The sequence below is a fragment of the Pleurodeles waltl genome, chromosome 6 (assembly GCF_031143425.1).
Source record: "Pleurodeles waltl isolate 20211129_DDA chromosome 6, aPleWal1.hap1.20221129, whole genome shotgun sequence".
Lineage (NCBI taxonomy): Eukaryota > Metazoa > Chordata > Amphibia > Caudata > Salamandridae > Pleurodeles > Pleurodeles waltl.
The window spans coordinates 705,353,220-705,372,550 of NC_090445.1; the positions used below are offsets into that span (position 1 = coordinate 705,353,220).

At 43.2% G+C, this 19,331-nt stretch overlaps 1 protein-coding gene across 6 annotated transcripts in view; it reads right to left on the minus strand.

The window, feature by feature from the left end:
* The window catches only part of LOC138300185 (deleted in malignant brain tumors 1 protein-like), a 499,499-nt gene that overhangs the window by 223,536 nt on the left and 256,632 nt on the right, over window positions 1–19,331 (minus strand). For all 6 annotated transcript variants that reach the window (XM_069239172.1, XM_069239171.1, XM_069239174.1 and 3 more), the window contains one exon: window positions 5,980–6,297. In XM_069239172.1, coding sequence (XP_069095273.1) covers window positions 5,980–6,297 — 318 coding nt within the window. The remainder of the gene's footprint in view (window positions 1–5,979; window positions 6,298–19,331) is intronic.

A 19,331-nucleotide genomic window follows, 5' to 3' on the forward strand; every position in this document is an offset into this window, starting at 1 on the left:
TGCTTGTTTGATGTGGGGACACATTTGGTGCTAATAAATGAGTGGGTCATTGCATTCAAAGTGAACAACAGTCTCTCGCTTTCTGTTTGTGTTGTTCCAATGCTCTCACAACAGGATTTTTACCCAAACAATATCTCAACTATGGAATGACGAGCAATGACTTAATCTTGGGCATTTTGCATAACAACTTGAAATGTTTGAAATTACACATGATTAAGTTGGAGTAAGCAAAATGTTGCTTGGCCCTAATGCACTGTCAACTTGCACACACTCTCTCCACCCTGCTAATCAGCTGTCTACCCCGCACATACATTCCACACATTCACCTTCCAAGGTATATGATTCTTCAAACTCCACTTGTGCTTTACAACCTGTACGGCTTCAATCCTTCGCCAAATGGGTTCTCCTCCCTGCACAATAACCCGCAACCCTGTATATTCATGGTGCTCACCCACAATCAATATCAGTTCATCAATCCACCTCAACACATCAGCTGTGCATGTTGTAGCTCCTCTCTCGCCTCTGTAATCCACGATTTCACACTCTACTGTCTCTCGCATTCTATTTCCATTGCACATCCACTCTCCGTTCCGTCATCATCCTGTATACTTGCTTTTAGCGTTGATCATCCACTTCACCCTGTGCTGATTTCACCTTTCAAGTGTGATCTGAATTTCCCATATGCTCCTCCCAGTCTACATCCATTGTTCCCTTCCAAGTCTCACCTGCACTGTAGACCATATACCTCTGATTTTCACATCCACTCTTTGCATTTTCTCTATGCTGTCTGCACATCACAAATTCCTGTCTGTGTACTATATCCACTTTTTCCTCTGCATTCTTTCTCCACCCTCTATATCTGCTTCCTGGAAAAGCTGTCAATCCTCCATATAGGTTCTCTGTATACTAAGTCTACAATTACACTCCATGTGTGCACCACCCCACACAGTTTCCCTCCAAGTGCACAGTCCAGGCAGTAATTTCCTCTCTACTCATATCTACGATACATGTGCACTACACTGTTCACAATTGCTGTCCACTGGGTACATCCGCTCTCTACCCTGTACATATGTGCTCCACATCCACTCTTCAAATATACATAAACTCCATAAATTTCACATTAATTATACACCTTTTGTCTGCTCCCCATCCACAAGATGCACTCTCTACCCTAACCATGCACAAGCTGTATATCCACTCTCTATTGTCCACACTCGTGTTCTTCACATCCCATAAAACACATGCAGTGCAGGCTTCCCTCCAACACCTGCATGCCAACCTGTGTATATGTTCACCACGTTCCCCAAGTTAACATTTGCTCTCTTGTCAACTTTAGCTCTCTACTCTGTACAACAACTTTATGCCCTGTACATGAACTCTAAACAATCTACATGCACTCTACAACCTGCACATGCCCTTTCCATCCTGTCCATTTGCTCTCCATTTATAAGATGCACTCTCCATCCTATAAATCCAATATGTATCATATGCATTCTTCATAACCATTTTCCATACAATGTAGGCTTTACCATCTCTGTCCACCCTATACACCTGCGATACGAGTCCTGTCTCTCTGTCCACCTCCACTTTCCAAACCCACTTACCACACTGTATATCAGCTCTCCGCCATCCTAACTTTCTATTTCCACCCTCTAAATGTGTTCTCCATTCTACACATCCACTGTAACCCCACTCTGTCCATTGCCCAAGCCCCGCCTCTGCTGTCCATCATGTACATTGGCTCGCCATGTGCATGATCTATTTTCCTCATCCTCTCTCTGCACACCATATCTTCTCTCAGTGCAAAACATAGGCTGTTGGCCCTCTACTTCCTACAACCACACTGTTTATCTTTGTCCTACATTGGCTTTCCACCCTTGTCATACATAAACGCTTTGCCTGCCACATACACTCTTCACCCAGCACATTCAGCCCCTACATCTGCTCTTGTATAGTACTCTGCACATGCTCTCTCCAACCTCCAATTGTGCTCGCCACCCTGTACATACTCTTTACCTTTCAAATAAGTTTTCTAGCCTCCTTGTTTTCTTTCCACCCATTACTTCCTATCTTCACCATTTATCTTCTCTCCACCCAATAGTTCCCATGTCACCCTCCTCATGCTGTCTCTGCTCTGCACATGTACTCTCTTCCTTCTATATCTACTGTCCATGGGTCACATCCTTCTCTCTATATCAGCTGTACAGACTCTACATCCATTTATAAGGCAATCCATTTGCACTCCACAGACCTCGTCTTCTTTCCATGTTCAACTGCCACTGTTCATATCTGCACATCACACTCCCTCACTACACTCTGTATATCAGCTTTCACACCTGCTCATACACTCTCCATCAGGTACACCTGATCATCCACTCTCCATCAGGCATCTCCACATATCTCTCCACCATATGCATGCTACACTCTGTACATTCTCTCCCCACATTCACTTTTTGTTTGTATGTTTGATCTCCACTATCCACACGTGTATTCTACCCAGCACTTGCACTGCTAGTGTATACTCATTGTTCACCCACTGTATCCACCATCTATATCTGTTGTTCACCTTACACATCCAAGCTAAGCCTTTTGCATCCACTCTCCCAAGTTTCATATCCACTCTGAACCCTGTAATCTGTTCTCGACGAGCCACCCCAAACACCACCTCTCCTCTTAGTCCACTAAATTCATTTCTGCACCACCTTATCTGCTAACTACTGTACTCACCGACTCCCAGCCCCTTTCATTCTCTCTCCCCATTACAAATGCTAGTAATACCATTTAAGTTCCCTCTTTGTGAACTTTCAAGCCTTTAAATTAATCCTCTACATCCCCTTGTTTTTCACAATATGAGCTTTCCATTTCCACTAAACATCCAGTGACACTCCACTTCTGCTCATCTATAGCTTCCAAGGTAGCTATTTATCTATTGAAACTGCTGTACAGCTGCTGGCTCCCACCTCAGATCTGATCTTCAGTTATGTTCTTCTTAGAAGCTCTCCTTATCCACTCTTAGCATCCACTATGCCCTGGGCTCTTGACATGCACTCTTCACATCTCCTATCCAAATCTGCTCTGCACAAGGCATTTCACACACTTAGGGCCTCATTATGACCCTGGCGGTCACCAGACCACAAGGGTCACAGTCAGACCACCTCTAAAGTGGCAGTCCGACCGTGACATTATGACAGTGGAGGAGCTGCCACGGTCCAACCGCTGACACCGCCAGGTTGCCTGCAGCCTGGCAGTCCTGGCGGTTGTCATCCACCAGGGCAGTGCTGCAAGAAGTGCTGTCATGTGGATTAAGAGTCCCCATCCGCCAGCCTGTCTATGGCGGTTTACACTGCCATGGAAAGGCTTGCGGAGTGGGGGACCCGGGGGTGAGAGGGGGTGCTGGGGGCCCCTGCACTGCCCATGCACTTGGCATGGGCAGTCTGGGGTCCCCATGCACAGCCCCGTTGCGCATTCCACTGCCCGATTAACAGGCAGTGAAATGTGCGACGGGTGCTGCTGCACCCGCCACATTGCAGCTGGGTCCATTAGAAGCAGGCTGCAATGTTAAGGCCCTGTTCACTACAGGGCCGGCCGGCTGAAAATCTGTTTCCGCCCACCGGCCTTGCGGTGAACTCCTAATAGGGCTGGTGGGGTTCAGGCCGCACAGGCGGCCTGATGGTGGGAAGAGGCCGCACGCCAAACTAATAATGAGGCCCTATATCCTTACTCTTCTGTCCAGTGCTGCACTGTTCTATCATCTACAAGCAGGACTCAACTCTTGACATATTTACTTAGCATGACACTTGTACACCCACAGCCCAATGCTTTCCCCCCCCTACATATGTTAATATCTCCTCTCTGTAGTCATCCTCTGCTATCGACATACACTTTCTACATTAATATTCTATTTCACTGTATAGCTGCATAGTTAAACATCCACTTACACTTAATACCCATTCTTACTCGGTCACAACAAGAATTATACCATTTGTCAACTTTGATTTATATGCATTACTAACTGCAACACGTGTAACACTGTCACTAATAACCCACGGGCCATCGCCCACACTCACTTAGTGCTCAATCACCTGAAGACCCTTAAGCTATATACTTACCATTTGTGCTATCCCAATACAATGCCACGCACAGCACAACTTAATAAACCATTCTCATGACAACTTGCCAAGAAATAATTAGAATACCCTCTACTCTCAGACTACTATTGATATTACTTATTCACACTTTTCTTTCACCATAACAATGTAACAACATTCACACCAAACAGCCACTGTAAAGACCGTTTTCCTCAGCTGGTCACGGTGTACCATTCACCCACACAACACCATATACATGCAAGCCCATACATACCCAAGCCATTCACAGTAAAACTCTCTACTGTCACCCTACCGCATTGAGTATATTGCCTTCTTACCCAACGTGCAACTCATATGAAGTCCACTCACAATACTTAGCAACAGTCTCTCATCCATAGCTCCTCAGTGCTGCTCTACACATCTGTGAAATTAAGATGATAGTTTCAAAAGATGATACTAAACATCATTGAAAGCTCCAGTGAATCCCTTTAAATTGGGAATGATGTATGAAAATTTAATTTTTATGTTATTCCCAATTTATTTCTACATTCACGGTAATCAGTTAGTAGTTGCTGTAATACGTTACTAGTTTTGTAGTATTACCACAACATTGTGTCTGGCAGATGTCTGATATACACTAATTGAGGGCCTCTTTTTGCTTAATTGTACACTTCAGTGCTATTCAAATCTACAGGAACTACTATGAGAAGGAGACCTATCCATCACAGAAAGTGACAGTGAAGCAATCATCATGGAATCATGTAGTAGTAACCTATTCAAAAGTACTTGCGGCGCTACAGTAAAGTAATAAAGTGACATCCAGAAGTGGTCATAAAGTCACTGTGAAGTAATTCAAACAAATCCTGAAATAATCATGGAATCCTCATGGAGTAATCTAACTCCATCCCAAAGTTGTCATGGAATCATCATGGAATAATCTGCTGTCATCCTATTGTTGTCATGGAGTCATCATGAAGTAATCTGCACTGATCCCCTAGTTGTCATGGACTCATCATGAAGTAATCTGCTCTCATCCCCTGGTTGTTATGGAGTCATCCTGTAGTTGTTAAAGATAATCACACATTTTCCAAGGGAGTAATCAGAAGGCCATCCTGAAGTAGTTACTGTGATGACACTGGAGTCATCTCATTTAAATATTTCGCCCCATAGGCATACTTCAGGATGGTTTGGGATGACTTGACTGGATAATTACAGGAATAGCCCATGTGAAGTCATCAGATGACTTCAAAATGACTCCAGGAAGATCTTCCTTTTTGACTTGGGAATGAACCGGTGTCCCACCATGACATGAATATCTTCGCTGAGTAAAGTAACGAGAGCAAAATGAATTATCGCCTTCTCTCTCCTAGGTGCACAATGTAAAATAAAATAGGTTCTTCATTTTCCATAACTGCTGTTGAAATGTGGCATCTCTTAAAAGTAGTAGAGAAATCCACATTACTTACCCTGGAGAAACATCTGTGTATGTGACCTATCTCTACATGAGGAAGCATTTTCATTTGTATAAATAAATAAATAAAGAACAAATATCGTCATCGAGACCAATACGTGGAGCTGGTCATGACTGCAACATTAAAAAAATCTATGGCCTTATTTAGAGTTTGGCAGACGAGGTTATCCCGTCACAAACGTGATGCCTATCCCGTCCACCTTATTACAATTCCATTATTTCACATGGAAATCGTAATACGGTGGATGGGATATTCGTCACGTTTGTGATGGAGTAACCCCGCCCTCCAAAGTCTAAATCAGGCCCTTAGTTGGTTATTTCCATATTTTTAAATTGTCATATTCTCATGCCGTAGCATAGTGTAATAATTTGTCACAGAGTGCTGTCAGTAACGGGCTTCATTAATGAGTACACACTCACTTTGCGAGCAGATGACGCTGGCATCCTCCTGGTGACCGCAGTTATGCACGCCCATCCCTCCATGAGGACACATCCACAGGGCATTCTCATACCCTCTGCAGTTCACGTCATCCAGGTGGATGGGACCGTATCCCTGACCGTAGTGAGCTTGCCATGGAGCGGACACTGCATAACCGCAGCCAATTTCTCTGCACACAACTTGTGCATCATTGAGGTCCCAATTGTCATCACACACCGTGCCCCAAGAAGAGCTGTAATAGATCTCAACACGACCTGCGCATCTGTCCAAGCCGTTCACTAGTCGAACTGAAAAATAAGCTGTAAGAAATTGAGAGAAAGAAGAAATATCAGCTCCGAACCTCAAGTCTGTTTTAGTATCAATGTAACACGTCTACAAGCAATTCCAGCATTAGGTAATCTCGTCAGTAATATCCCGAGCAAAGCATGTAGTGATGGAAGCAGGGACGTCGGATACATGTCATCTCTATGAGCTCAGCAACAGAATGCTTATAGCATGGAGGTTCTGGAAGTAACGAGAAACAGATAACAGCACTTCAAGAGTGATGGAAATCAGGGCATTTGGGAACAGTAATGGGGTATGCAAGAATAGATGGCCAGGTGACGTACAATTACAGTTAGAGCGGTGGGTGGTGGAGGGACAATCGAAGAGAAGGCATGAACAGTGACAGGCAGAAAGCTGGGGTGGGTGACACGGAGAGGGATGGGGAAAAAAACTTCCATGCCTGAAGAGGGAGAAAATGACTAGGAGAATCAAGTAGTAACAGCAGTAAAGAGAAGGATGATGGAGGCAGAAACTGACATCGTGGCAGTTTTGTGTTGTCAGACACTTTGTAAACAAGCCTGTCAACACCCAAGGGTCGGAGAAAAAATACTCAAGCCCATTAGTACTCTTTGCTGTTTATGTGACTCTTCACAAAAGCCCTTGCCTTTTAGAAGAAGGGCACTGTCAGAAATGGTCCTTTCTGCAGGATCTTTCTCCTCCTATTTCATCTGTTTCCCTCGTCACCCGGCACCTGGGTCCTCTGTGTTGTGCCCTCCTGCTATATGAATCTCCACGTAGGAACACCAACTTGTGAGGGCCTGCCAACACCCACACACCCGGCCCCAACCTCCCAACCCATTTTCGGCTACCCGGAGCCAGCACCAGGTACTGGATAGAGTTGGTCCCCAGGGTAACGGCGTCAGCTCTGCCAACACTAGTTTTCCCCGAGGAGACTGCCCTCACCAGGATTACAGTGAGTGTGTCAGGCACCGGGGAGTTCTTCAGCCACCCCACGCTCCTTTACGAGTGGCTCCACATGTTTCCCGAGAACACCGGGCTGACCCTGAGGAGGTACGGGTGATTACCCACACTGGTGCCAGTGGGGGCATACCTGGAATCTCCCTCCCCCGCCATCAGGAGTTTTCAGGGTAGCAAAGCCACACGTCTTTTTGTCACCCTAATGGCGGGAGGACTGTACAAGGCTACATTGCGTGACTGCTGTAATACGTACCTGCTAGGTGTTAGAAATGGGGTTTTTGGTTGGCAGTCAGGTTGCCCTCTGTCCAAGCAAGAACCCTCACTCTAGTCAGGGTAAGTCACACACAATCCAAAATCAGCCTGTGCTCACCCTCCGGTAGCTTGGCACGAGCAGTCAGGCTTAACTTAGAAGGCAATGTGTAAAGCATTTGTGCAATAAATCATACAATACCATAATATAACACCACAAAAATACACCACACAGTGTTTAGAAAAATATATAATATTTATCTGGGTATTTGCAGGTCAAAACGATCAAAGTTGCAATATGAATTTGTAAAGATATCACTGAAAAGTGGTATAAAGTGTCTTAAGTCTTTAAAAAGCAAATAAAGTGTCTTTCAAGCACAAAGTACCTGGTTTCTGGTGGGAAATCTCCTCAGAGGGCCACAGGAGAAGAGATACGTGGAAAAATGGTGTGTGCGTTGATTTCTCCCCAGCACACACAGACTTGCGTCGTTATTTTCCACGCGGGGAAGTCGTGCGTCGTTTTCCGGCGCGCGGACAGTCTCTTTCTGTGGATCGCGGGGATTACCACATGGCCCGGGTTTGTGCGTGGATTTTCCTGCTTGTTTTCCGGCTGCGTGTCGTTCTGCGGGGCTGCGCGTCGAAGTTTCGATCTCACGGCAGGCGTCGCGTCGATTTCTCCTTGGAAGTCGGGCGGCGTTGTCCCTGCGAGGCCGTGCGTCGAAGTTTTGGTCTCACGGCAGGCGTCGCGTCGATTTCTCCTTGGAAGTCGTGCGGCGTTGTCCCTGCGAGGCCGTGCGTCAAAGTTTCGAGCTCACGGTAGGCGTCGCATCGATTTCTTCTTAGAAGTCGGGCGGCGTTGTCCTTGCGAGGCCGTGCGTCAAAGTTTCGGTCGTCCCGAAGGCGTCGCATCGATCAGCGTCGGTGTGCGGCGTTTTTCTTGCTGCGGAGCAAGCTGTGCGTCGAAAATTTTGGCGCACAGAGCGTCCAAGTGAAAGCGAGAAGTCTTTTTGGTCCTGAGACTTCAGGGAACAGGAGGCAAGCTCTATCCAAGCCCTTGGAGAGCACTTTTACAGCCAGACAAGAGTACCGCAAGGCAGCAGGCCAACAGCAAGGCAGCAGTCCTTTGTAGAAAAGCAGACAGGTGAGTCCTTTGAGCAGCCAGGCAGTTCTTCTTGGCAGGATGTAGTTTCTGGTTCAGGTTTCTTCTCCAGCAAGTGTCTCCTGAGGTAGGGCAGAGGCCCTGTTTTATACTAAGTTGTGCCTTTGAAGTGGGGGTGACTTCAAAGAGTGTCTAAGAAATGCACCAAGCCCCCTTTCAGTTCAATCCTGTCTGCCAGAGTCCCAGTAGGGGGTGTGGCAGTCCTTTGTGTGAGGGCAGGCCCTCCACCCTCCCAGCCCAGGAAGACCCATTCAAAATGCAGATGTATGCAAGTGAGGCTGAGACCCTGTGTTTGGGGTGTGTCTGAGGGAATGCACAAGGAGCTGTCAACTAAACCTAGCCAGACGTGGATTGAAGGGCACAACAAGGTTTTAGTGCAAAGAAATGCTCACTTTCTAAAAGTGGCATTTCTAGAATAGTAATATTAAATCCGACTTCACCAGTCAGCAGGATTTCATATTACCATTCTGGCCATACTAAATATGACCTTCCTGCTCCTTTCAGATCAGCAGCTGCCACTTCAACAATGTATGAGAGCAGACCCAATGTTAGCCTATGAAGGGAGCAGGCCTCACAGTATTGTAAAAACGAATTTTAGGAGTTTTACACTACCAGGACATATAACCACACAAGTACATGTCCTGCCTTTTACCCACACAGCACCCTGCTCTAGGGGTTACCTAGGTCACACATTAGGGGTGACTTATGTATAGAAAAAGGGGAGTTCTAGGCTTGGCAAGTACCTTTAAATGCCAAGTCGAAGTGGCAGTGAAACTGCACACACAGGCCTTACAATGGCAGGCCTGAGACAAGGTTAAGGGGCTACTGAGGTGGGTGGCACAACCAGTGCTGCAGGCCCACTAGTAGCATTTAATCTACATGCCCTAGGCACATGTAGCGCACTCTACTAGGGACTTACAAGTAAATTAAATAGTCAATCATGGATAAACCAATCAATAGTACAATTTACACAGAGAGCATATGCACTTGAGCACTGGTTAGCAGTGGTAAAGTGCCCAGAGGTCCAAAGCCAACAACAACAGGTCAGAAAAAATAGGAGGAAGGAGGCAAAAAGTTTTGGGATGTCCCTGTCAAAAAGCCAGGTCCAACACTAGGGTATGTAATTGGTACCTGTTATTGATGCATATGTACTCTGGGCATTGTGTTCTTGGGTTGTGCCATACCTTGCGGGCTGAGCATTTGATTAAGGTCCCCCTCTAGCCTTGTGGGTGCAGGAGCCCCCTACTAAAGAAAAGTACTGTATTATTAGTAGCAGATGCCCTGGTGCCCCTTCGCACTACTGTCCCCCCTATGCCAGGCTCACCTAGGAGTACCTAAAGCCCACTAGTAGGAGGACAAGGGTCTCTGTACATGTGTGGACTCATTTCTAATCGTACGACTAGTGATGATTCTGGTGATTCATGTGCTTATTATGGTAATTGGTAATTTATCAGTATTCTACACCCAAACTACTGCATTTCATGCCTTGATTATGTGGTATATATTGTTTCAAATACTGTCTCTGTCAGGTTAACAGAAATTACCTATTTGTTGGCATAGGATGGACAATCTTTATGATGTGTGTGATTTCTTGTCTAAGATATATATTTACAATATAAGAAGCTGATTTTTTATACAATCCTGTGTGGAGGCTCATTTGTGGTGTATTTCTTGTGTCACTGGTATGAGTGTGTTGCAAAAATGCTTTAAACATGATCTCTGGGGATATGCCTTACTGCTCCTCACCAAGCTGTCAGGGGGTGAGCATGAGTTATCTTTGGTGTGTAACTTACTCACCCAGACTACATTGATAGGTTCTTCCTGGTTGAGGTGCATACAGTAGCCAACCAGAAACCCCACTTCTAACAGCGACCATGAAGACTTTCTCTTCAGGTCTCTTGACAAGGACCAGGATGGACGGGTTCAAAATAACTTCTCTCATCAAAGCACATATAAAAATTCTTTGTGTAAAGATAAAACTACACAAACCCAAAAAGACCATCTTTAACACAGTGAAGGTACTTTAAAAAGCATTTGCAGTTAATATCATAGAATATAAATGTAGTGACATACCTTTGGCTGAGCCACAGATGTCTTCTAGATTGTAGTGTTGCATGGGTGATAAATGGCAATGTGTTTTGTTTAAGCACTGAATACTGATATGCCATGGTCAATGAGTTTCTGAGGTGGTATGGCAGGCTTAAAACACAAAGGTGTCTTGCTGGAATACATCAAATTTGTTGTCTTCTGTGATATGTGTTGGTCTTCACAGCCGATGCCTGACTCATATGCACATATTTATACTTTTTTAGCGCCGCATTTGCATAGTTTTTTGAAGCTACTAAAAAAGTGTAAGTATGGGCCATAGTTTGGGGCTGCTACTCATGGGAATCTTTCAAAGGAAGGAAGAATCTAAGTGAAAAAAGGATTTGAGCGATTCAATAAAGTAACTTAACTCCCTCCAATTTGAGGAATTCTTAGCTTCCTCAATATGGTGGGAGTAAAGTGATTTTATGGAATCTCTCAAATCCTTTTCTCTCTATGTTAATGTGTGCAATCTGATTGTGAGGACTTACGGTCAAGTTGCAAAGGCCTATGTGTGAGAATGAGGATTATTAGTTTGAAAAATAATGAGACCTCACCAAGAAAATAATTGGCACTATTATGTTATCAGATCTAGTTAGGTTACTTTAATGTAAACCTCAGCTTTGTCCTGGGTAGCTAAGGAACACAGCAGGCTTAAATAAAAGGAAACAAGTGTAAAGCATTTATCAGTACAAAAACAGTCAATAATGAATAAACATGACAAAATAAAAATCCAACTCCAATTCATAAAATAGTATATATTTCTATCTTTAAATGAACACCAAAACAACAAAAGTATGATGAAGGGAACCAGAGGTATTATTTTTCAAAGGTTTCAGTAGATCCATGCATTTACTTCAAAAAGTTTCAGAAATCACTGATTTTCACTTGCAGTGGTAGTCTATGAGCCTCGAACACGAATATCCGGACCAAAGACAATGTTTCAGTATGATCCTAATGGAGTGCTGGTCTGATGCAGTGTACAGGTTAGTCGTGGTCGAACTGTTACCTTTACACTTCTGGTTCTTTTTCTTACCAACGGGCTCATTGGTAGGGACCTTTGCCGCTAGGATTCAGTGCTGGGCTTGACATCAGTGGACAGCTTTTAGTTCTTGTGGACAGATCAAGGCTATCCACAAATCATCAAAACTTTCAAGCGGGTGCAATATGAAATCTGTGGCCTAGGGACAACAATGTGTTGAGTAGCAGTAGTGTATGAGTCTCTAGTTCTTTATAAAAAACTATTACCTTTAAGCTCAGAGCTCAAAGTTCACAATTGCAGTTCTTACCAGCAAGAAGAGTATACTCTAGAGGCAACCACAAGCATGGGAATGTCTAGGTGCATGACTGATAGGTTGGGGTGATATTCATATGGATCTTTAAACTGAGGGTCATGGGACTTGGGAAGAAGCTAATCATTTGTTGAATCGGAGGAAGTTAACTGACATTATTCAATCTTTCAAGTACTTGTTGGGGCTAGGACTCGATCTCCCAGAGTGCACCAGCAGGGTCCAGGGCAAATCCAGTTGTTACTGGTCAGCTGTGCTCTTGCAGATGCAGAGCTCCTTTGGTGTTGTGTTCTTAGAGGTTAACAAGAGGCAAGCTGACTAGCCCTTGGAGTCCGATCACTGGTGGATGAGTGAGGACAAGTAGGGAGCAGGCCCAGTCCTTGGGGTCGAACTCTCTCCATGAAGTCAACAGCAGAAGCAGCCCTTCTCTTTCTGAAGTTCTGTCTTGGTTCAGCAGGTGCAGTGTTTTGTGGTTCAGCTCTTTTTTCTGAGGATCATCAGCAGATGCAGTCTTTCTTCTGTCAGTTCCGTGTCCTGTAATGTTCGAGGGTGGTACCCACAGGTGCCACTTTTATGCCAGTTTCAAGTTGGTGGGACTTCCTAAACAATGGGGAAAAAATCCCCACTCTTACATATTTACTGGGGGACAGTGCACCTCTCTGCCCAAATGCAAGATGTCAGAGATTTTCCTCCTATGTTCAGAGCTATGGGCACACTCCTGGGGTGCTGCAACAGATTTCCTCTTTCTAGGGAGAGATGCTAGCCTGTCTACCTCGACAAAGAGATAGAGGCAGGTTGCATTGTGAGTCACATTTTCTCTAAGAGCAGACTGGTTCTTTGAAGCTGGACCATCTGTAGCCACAGACTTCTGGTCACCCTGTCAGGAAGAGGTCACACCTCCGACCACCAACAGGCAGTTTATCGCCCCATTCTTGGTAGCATCTTCACACCGCCTAGCAGAAGGGAAGCAGGCTGCCTCAGGTGACAACTTCTTTAGTTGAGTGGAAATGGCACTACAACTGTGAGGAAAGAAAGTAATGACATTCTCAAGTGCAATATTAAAAGTTACTTTAAATAAAATTTCAGCACTATGTTGTGTTTAATGTAACAGTTAGTTTGTTAAATTGGAGTACTATACTTGATGGTACCAAACAGAAATTAGCACTTAGCAGTTGGGCTAGTGCAACACCATGTTAGCCGGTGGGACTACTAGCCTTGCAACATTATTGAGTTTTTACTCACAGGACACGTAAAACATAAAACAGTCATGTCCTTCTTTTTAATACTCTGCATCCTGCTTTCTGAGTTTTTAATGCCTACATTAGGGGGGACTTAAAAATTTGAAAAAGGAAAGTTAGGAATAGGCAAAAATAATTAGGGCCTCTATACGACTTTGGGATAGGACTGCCAAACCGCAGCAGGCTAAAGACCGCCAGTAATGGATGTATTTTGCCCGCCCTATTAGGAGTTTTCTGCAGGTCCAGTGGGCGAAAACAGCGTTTCCGCCCGCTGGCCCAGCGGAAAACTCACCACAACATTGCCGCCGGGTCATAATCAAGCCAGCGGCAATGTTGTGGTGTGTCAGGTGCGATAGCATCCGTCACACATTGCACTGCCCGTAATTCAGGCAGTCACATGTGCTACAGAGCTGTCCATGAACTAAAAAAAGTAGCATGAGCCCTTCAGCTGCTGTTGCCAAGGATTGAATTCCCAAACTGATGCTCTTTTGATTGATATGGTCCTTTTTGCGAAAGTGATAATTGTTACTCCTTATCATCTAGAAGTACTCACTTTTATGAGTCTTGCAAGGTGCACAGCAAGTCACAACAACAGGCATTCACTGTGAGCCCGTCCGCAGATCCAGAAAGTAAACTGAAGAGTGAATCAGACTGTCCTCTTTTTATCCCTGGTGTCCTTCCCTCTGGAAGGTAAGAGAAATTTCTAAAGAGTTTGTTTCAAGTGCATGGAATTTCCTGACTCCCCCAACCTGCCTCCAAGCTGCCTGCAATGACAAAGTGTAGGTGATATGTCCTTTGTGTGAAGGCGTAGCACAGCCTATTTAATTGCAAGTTGGACTGTGCTCAGCCCTACCCCCACCTTTCTGCCAGCAGATATCCCATTCAGGTGCACCTAATCCCTTTACCGTGTGACTGGTAGAAATTCACAAAGTCTATACACAGTCATGTAACCCAAGACAGCCTACAAGCACAAAGATTCAAGGGCAGGAAATAAGACATTTTTTCATTAGACTTTCGTAGATACCAAACATGAACTGGATACTCGATCACAATAAGGAATTATATGGGACAGGTAGGCCTCACAGTAGTGAAAAAAATGAATTTAAGAGTTTTTCACTACCAGGACTTAAAGGTACATGTCCTTTAAATGACAGTGCACCCTGCCCTGTGGGCTACCAGAGGCCTACTTTAGGGGTGACATATCTGCAATGAAAGGGGAGTCTAAGGCTTGCCAAGGTGGTTATATCTCTAAGTCAACTAGCAATTTAAAGATGCATTCAGGCTGCAACCACAAGCCTGGGGCATGTTTTAAAAAAATACTTAAGTGGGTAGCACAATAAGTGTTGCATGCTCACTACTAGCATTTAATTTACAGACCCTGGGCATATTTTATACCACTCTACAAGGGACTTATATGTAAATATGCCAATCAGGTATAAGCCAATTAAACCAATGTTTAGGGAGTGAGCACAAGGGCTTTGGAACTTAAAGTGCACAGAATCCTAAGGCCAACAAAAACAAATTCAGCAAAACGTGGAGAGTAAAAGGCAAAAAGTTGTTGTGGGATGACTCTGCAAAGAGGGCCAGGCCCAACACTACTACCATTCCTATCAATACCATTATTCTTACCATTACCACATTGTCAGCAAAATTACATTTACAACAATCGTAACCACTATTGCCCTGTTACCCCAATGCCATTACTACCACCATTAACCTTACATCTACCACACCATTGACACTACTACCGTTATTACCACCACCATTATTATCACAACAATATGTCCAATCCCTACCACCATCATTACCACTACAGCCACCATTTCCACCCACACCATTATCACCAGTTCACTACGACCAGCAAAACCATTATCTCCAAATGACCATTACCTCCACCATGTCCACCACTAAAGTCACTGCTACCAATGCCATCATTATACCCACACTAAATGAAAAACCACTACTACACCATTATCACCACTAAAATAATCATTACTAATATCACCATTTCCCTACCAATATTATGACCAATATCATTGATACCACACTTAATAATACCATCATCATCCTCTCTACCACCTACATTACCACCATTACTCACTGGACAAATACTACCACCATTAGAACTACCACCATTACCACCACCATTACATGTTCATCTCTAGTACCATTATTACTACCACCAGCATTGCCACCTCTATTACTATTGCAGCCATTTCCACCACTTTTACTATTACAAATATTGCCACTACTACCAATGCTACCACCACCATACACTGACACCACTACCCCCACCACTGTTGTAATCATTATTACCGCCATTACACTGCCTCTACTGCCATTAACATTATTATCAACACCGCTATTATCAGCCTCCACCAAGATCACCATTACCATTCAGGTACGACCACCATTAGTAGAATTATCATTACCACCATTACTAACACCACCATTATAACCACAATTACTGCTACCACTACCATTTCCTTGACCCCATTTCCACCACTACCATTGCTACTCTCAACATTGTCATGACCATTACACCCATCATTCCCACTACCACCATCATCATTGCCTGTAAATAATCACAACTGCTACCATCGCTAATATCACCATCATTGCTTCTGCCACTGCCACAGACAGAGCAACCAGAAACATTAGCACCACTATTACAACCAGTACCATCATTAAAATCATTACTGACACCACCCATACCACCTCCACTATTGCCACATCAATCATTTACTACACCACCAGTACTGTCACCTAAGTTACCACCACCACTACCATACCCACCAATACCACCCATCATTACCACTGTCAACATAACTAACACAACCATTCCCACCAACTTTACTACACTACGACCACCATCATTACCACTACCACCATTACCACTACTACTACCATTACCACCACAACCAGCATTGTCTACCATTACAGCATCTGTGCATGCCTGTGTTTGCATTCTATGTCATGTTAAAGCGAGAGCCACTGGCTTTTCCAATCCTTGTTTCCCTTAGTACATTGAGTCACGCAAATTTAATCTGAAACTTTGAATGCTCTTTAAAATAGTGATTGAGTGTAATGTATCTGATATCTGCAACAGTCACACCAGCTAGGTATGAAGCATGAAATTAGATCAACTCTAACATTTCCTTTATGTTAGGTTTTCATTTGTGCTAAATGCTACAGAGGTGGCCAGGAATGCAACGTTAGATGATAAATAGGGTGGCATGGGAATTGGTGACTTGGCTCTGACAAACCATGCCTCCAGGACCTGCCTGAATTTGAGATGTTAAGGTATGTTTTCTAGTAAGAAAAGCAAGTAAATCAAGAGATAGATTCTGCCAACAGTTTGTTGTCTCCTTATAACTTCTTTTCTTCCAAGCTTGGCTATTGGGAGCCTTTTAATATTTTTCGATGACACTGAATGCTTTAGGTCGGCTTTCTAAATGTATTTGGAGAATAAGTAATGTGTGGCAGGGCCAGACTATCTCTTGCCTGAAAATTTCTGGTTGGCTGTGCACATTCTAGGCAGTGCACAGTGAAGCCCAGCTACAGCTGTTATTTTTTTGGCTCCTCTGCCTCAATCAATATCTGCGGGAGACACAATTGAATAGACTGAAGACCCAAGGACAAATTGATCCATATAAATGGCATGATGAAATGATTGCATTTACTACTATAACTTTCACACAGAAGCTAGGGATGACAGAGAATGGGGCAAGATTGCGAAAATGTAATATTATAGAATCTGTACATTAATTTCTCTCTTACTAAATAATTGTAAGAAATTCATGTAGTTTATCTCTCTGCCTCTGTCACAGGAACTATAATATTGTTTTATAGTCTCATTTATTCTTTGCACATAAAATGATCTTAAGTAAATTATCAGTTCTGAAAATGTCATTTAGTGGAGGCAGACCAGTATCTCTCATAGTTTTTTTTAACTGTCTAACTGTTGATACACTTTGAGTGAAGATGATTTTGCACCCTATTGTTATCTTCCAGTTTGTCAGAACTCACTCTTTGGTATCAGACAATCTGTTTTTATTACTTTCATACCTCTGTGGGTGTGGCTTAGAGCCATTGTAATGTGTTGCCACTTACTCATGCAAGAAAATAAAAGATTCACACATAGAGACATTCAAAGAGGCGCTTTGGGCCACTATTATTCATTAATTGATCTGTTCAACATTTATTCAGATTTTGCATCTAACCACTGAGGCATACCACATAGAGGTATGGGTCAGTGACTTTAGACTGTGAGTAACTGCATATTTCTCGATCACGGGTACGCATCCGCATAAAAGAAGAGTACTTCAGTACCAAGACATTTGGGCCAATACCTTACTTTTACCAAACGTCTTCCCTTCTTTTGTTCAAATGTTTTGTTTAAGGCATCCTTCTATGTTTAAACTGGGTTTTCAGTTTAAAATAATATTATTTTTTTACTACAAATGTATGTCTCTAACGTACAGGTCGCACCAGGTTTTCTCTTTTTTTCTTTTTCTTTTGGTGGCATATGCAATTTGCAATAGAATTGGCTTGCAATAAAACAAATAGCTTCTACAACTCTGCTTGAAAAGATCAAAGGCTTTGACAATGCTTGATTACTTAGCAAATTGCTTACAAATGATCTGATTCTCAATTCTGAAGCATATCAACTGGGAGACAAATACTTTAGTCCATGAGATGCTATTCAATGAAAAGAAAACTAATTATTTCTTACAAGAAGAAACATTATAATTGTACCTGAAGCTAGTTTAACCCTTTCTCTCTGTACACTGTTGGAGTGTGTCTTTTAAGATCAATATTAACATGAAAAGCTTGCAATATATTGTGTAATGAAGCTGCAGAGAAAATGTGTTAACATAGAAAATAATGCACACGTCTGAAATGTGCCCACGGGGAGTGGCTACCAATGTATACGAAGACTAATGAAACTTATTAATGATGAATTAATTATGTACTAATGTTTTGAATTTGTATTAGCATATTATAATTAGAGTCATGTATTAGGGTCTGTTAACTAAATTTCTAGGCCTTAGTTAGCGAGGGTCTGGGTCTAGCTGCCTGGTCTCATATTAAACTGTGTTTTTCTAATGTGCAATGTGCTGTTTTCCTGAACGACACAAGACTGTACTTTTCCAGAAACTAGAGATGTGTGTGTAGCCGTAGTAAATTCTTTCTCATGGGACCTGACTTTCTCAAGGAGACATTCTTGCTGAATGCAACAGTGTAATTCGTTACAGGAGCAAGGCTGCATGGAGTAGGAGAAAACAATGGGACTACTGGCTGGAGCTTAAAGTGTAACTTTTCTTACCTGACATTCCAACCGAGGAAGACGTCAATAACGTGAGCCAATCAATGACACGAGAACTGTGTTTTGTAGAAAATTCAAGTGAAGTGTGTGGAGAATTATTGGACAAATATAATGATGTACCAAATATTATCCAATGGGCAATTAAGGACTAGTTCGACAGTTTTGATTTAACCGCATGACCCGAAGAGAAGTCAGCCATCATTTGGACATTCCACTCCAAGCCATACTTTGCCATTATTCTTTTGAGACTTTGCTGTTTATCCTTCTTGATACTTTAACCATCCTCTATCTAATCCTTACCTGATACTTACTTCTCCTCCATATGAGGGAAGAGCCTTATTTTGAGCTATGCCATACTGAGACTTTGCCCTGTCCTACCTTTGCTGATGGTGAATCGACTGATGTCCTGAGGATGAAGACGGACGATGATTGCTGATTCGTTGGAGGGGTAACTATCTGATGATAATTGTAATTGTCTGTTTGCCTAATCTTTCTAGGTACCAACTGCTCTTTTGATAGAGGCCATAGTTAGATGTTTTCGAAATTTGTGTTTGCTAAATGGTTTTGCATGAAGCCCAACATGCTGATGCTAATTCGAGGTTAGTTAAGGTGTTCACAATTAATTGATGCAAATAGACAAATGACTGGGATCTTGCTTTGTTGAATCTTGCACTATTGTGACTTTGCTAAGCTGTTTCTTGTTAATGATGTGTTAATGCTGAATGAATATTCTCTATGTCTA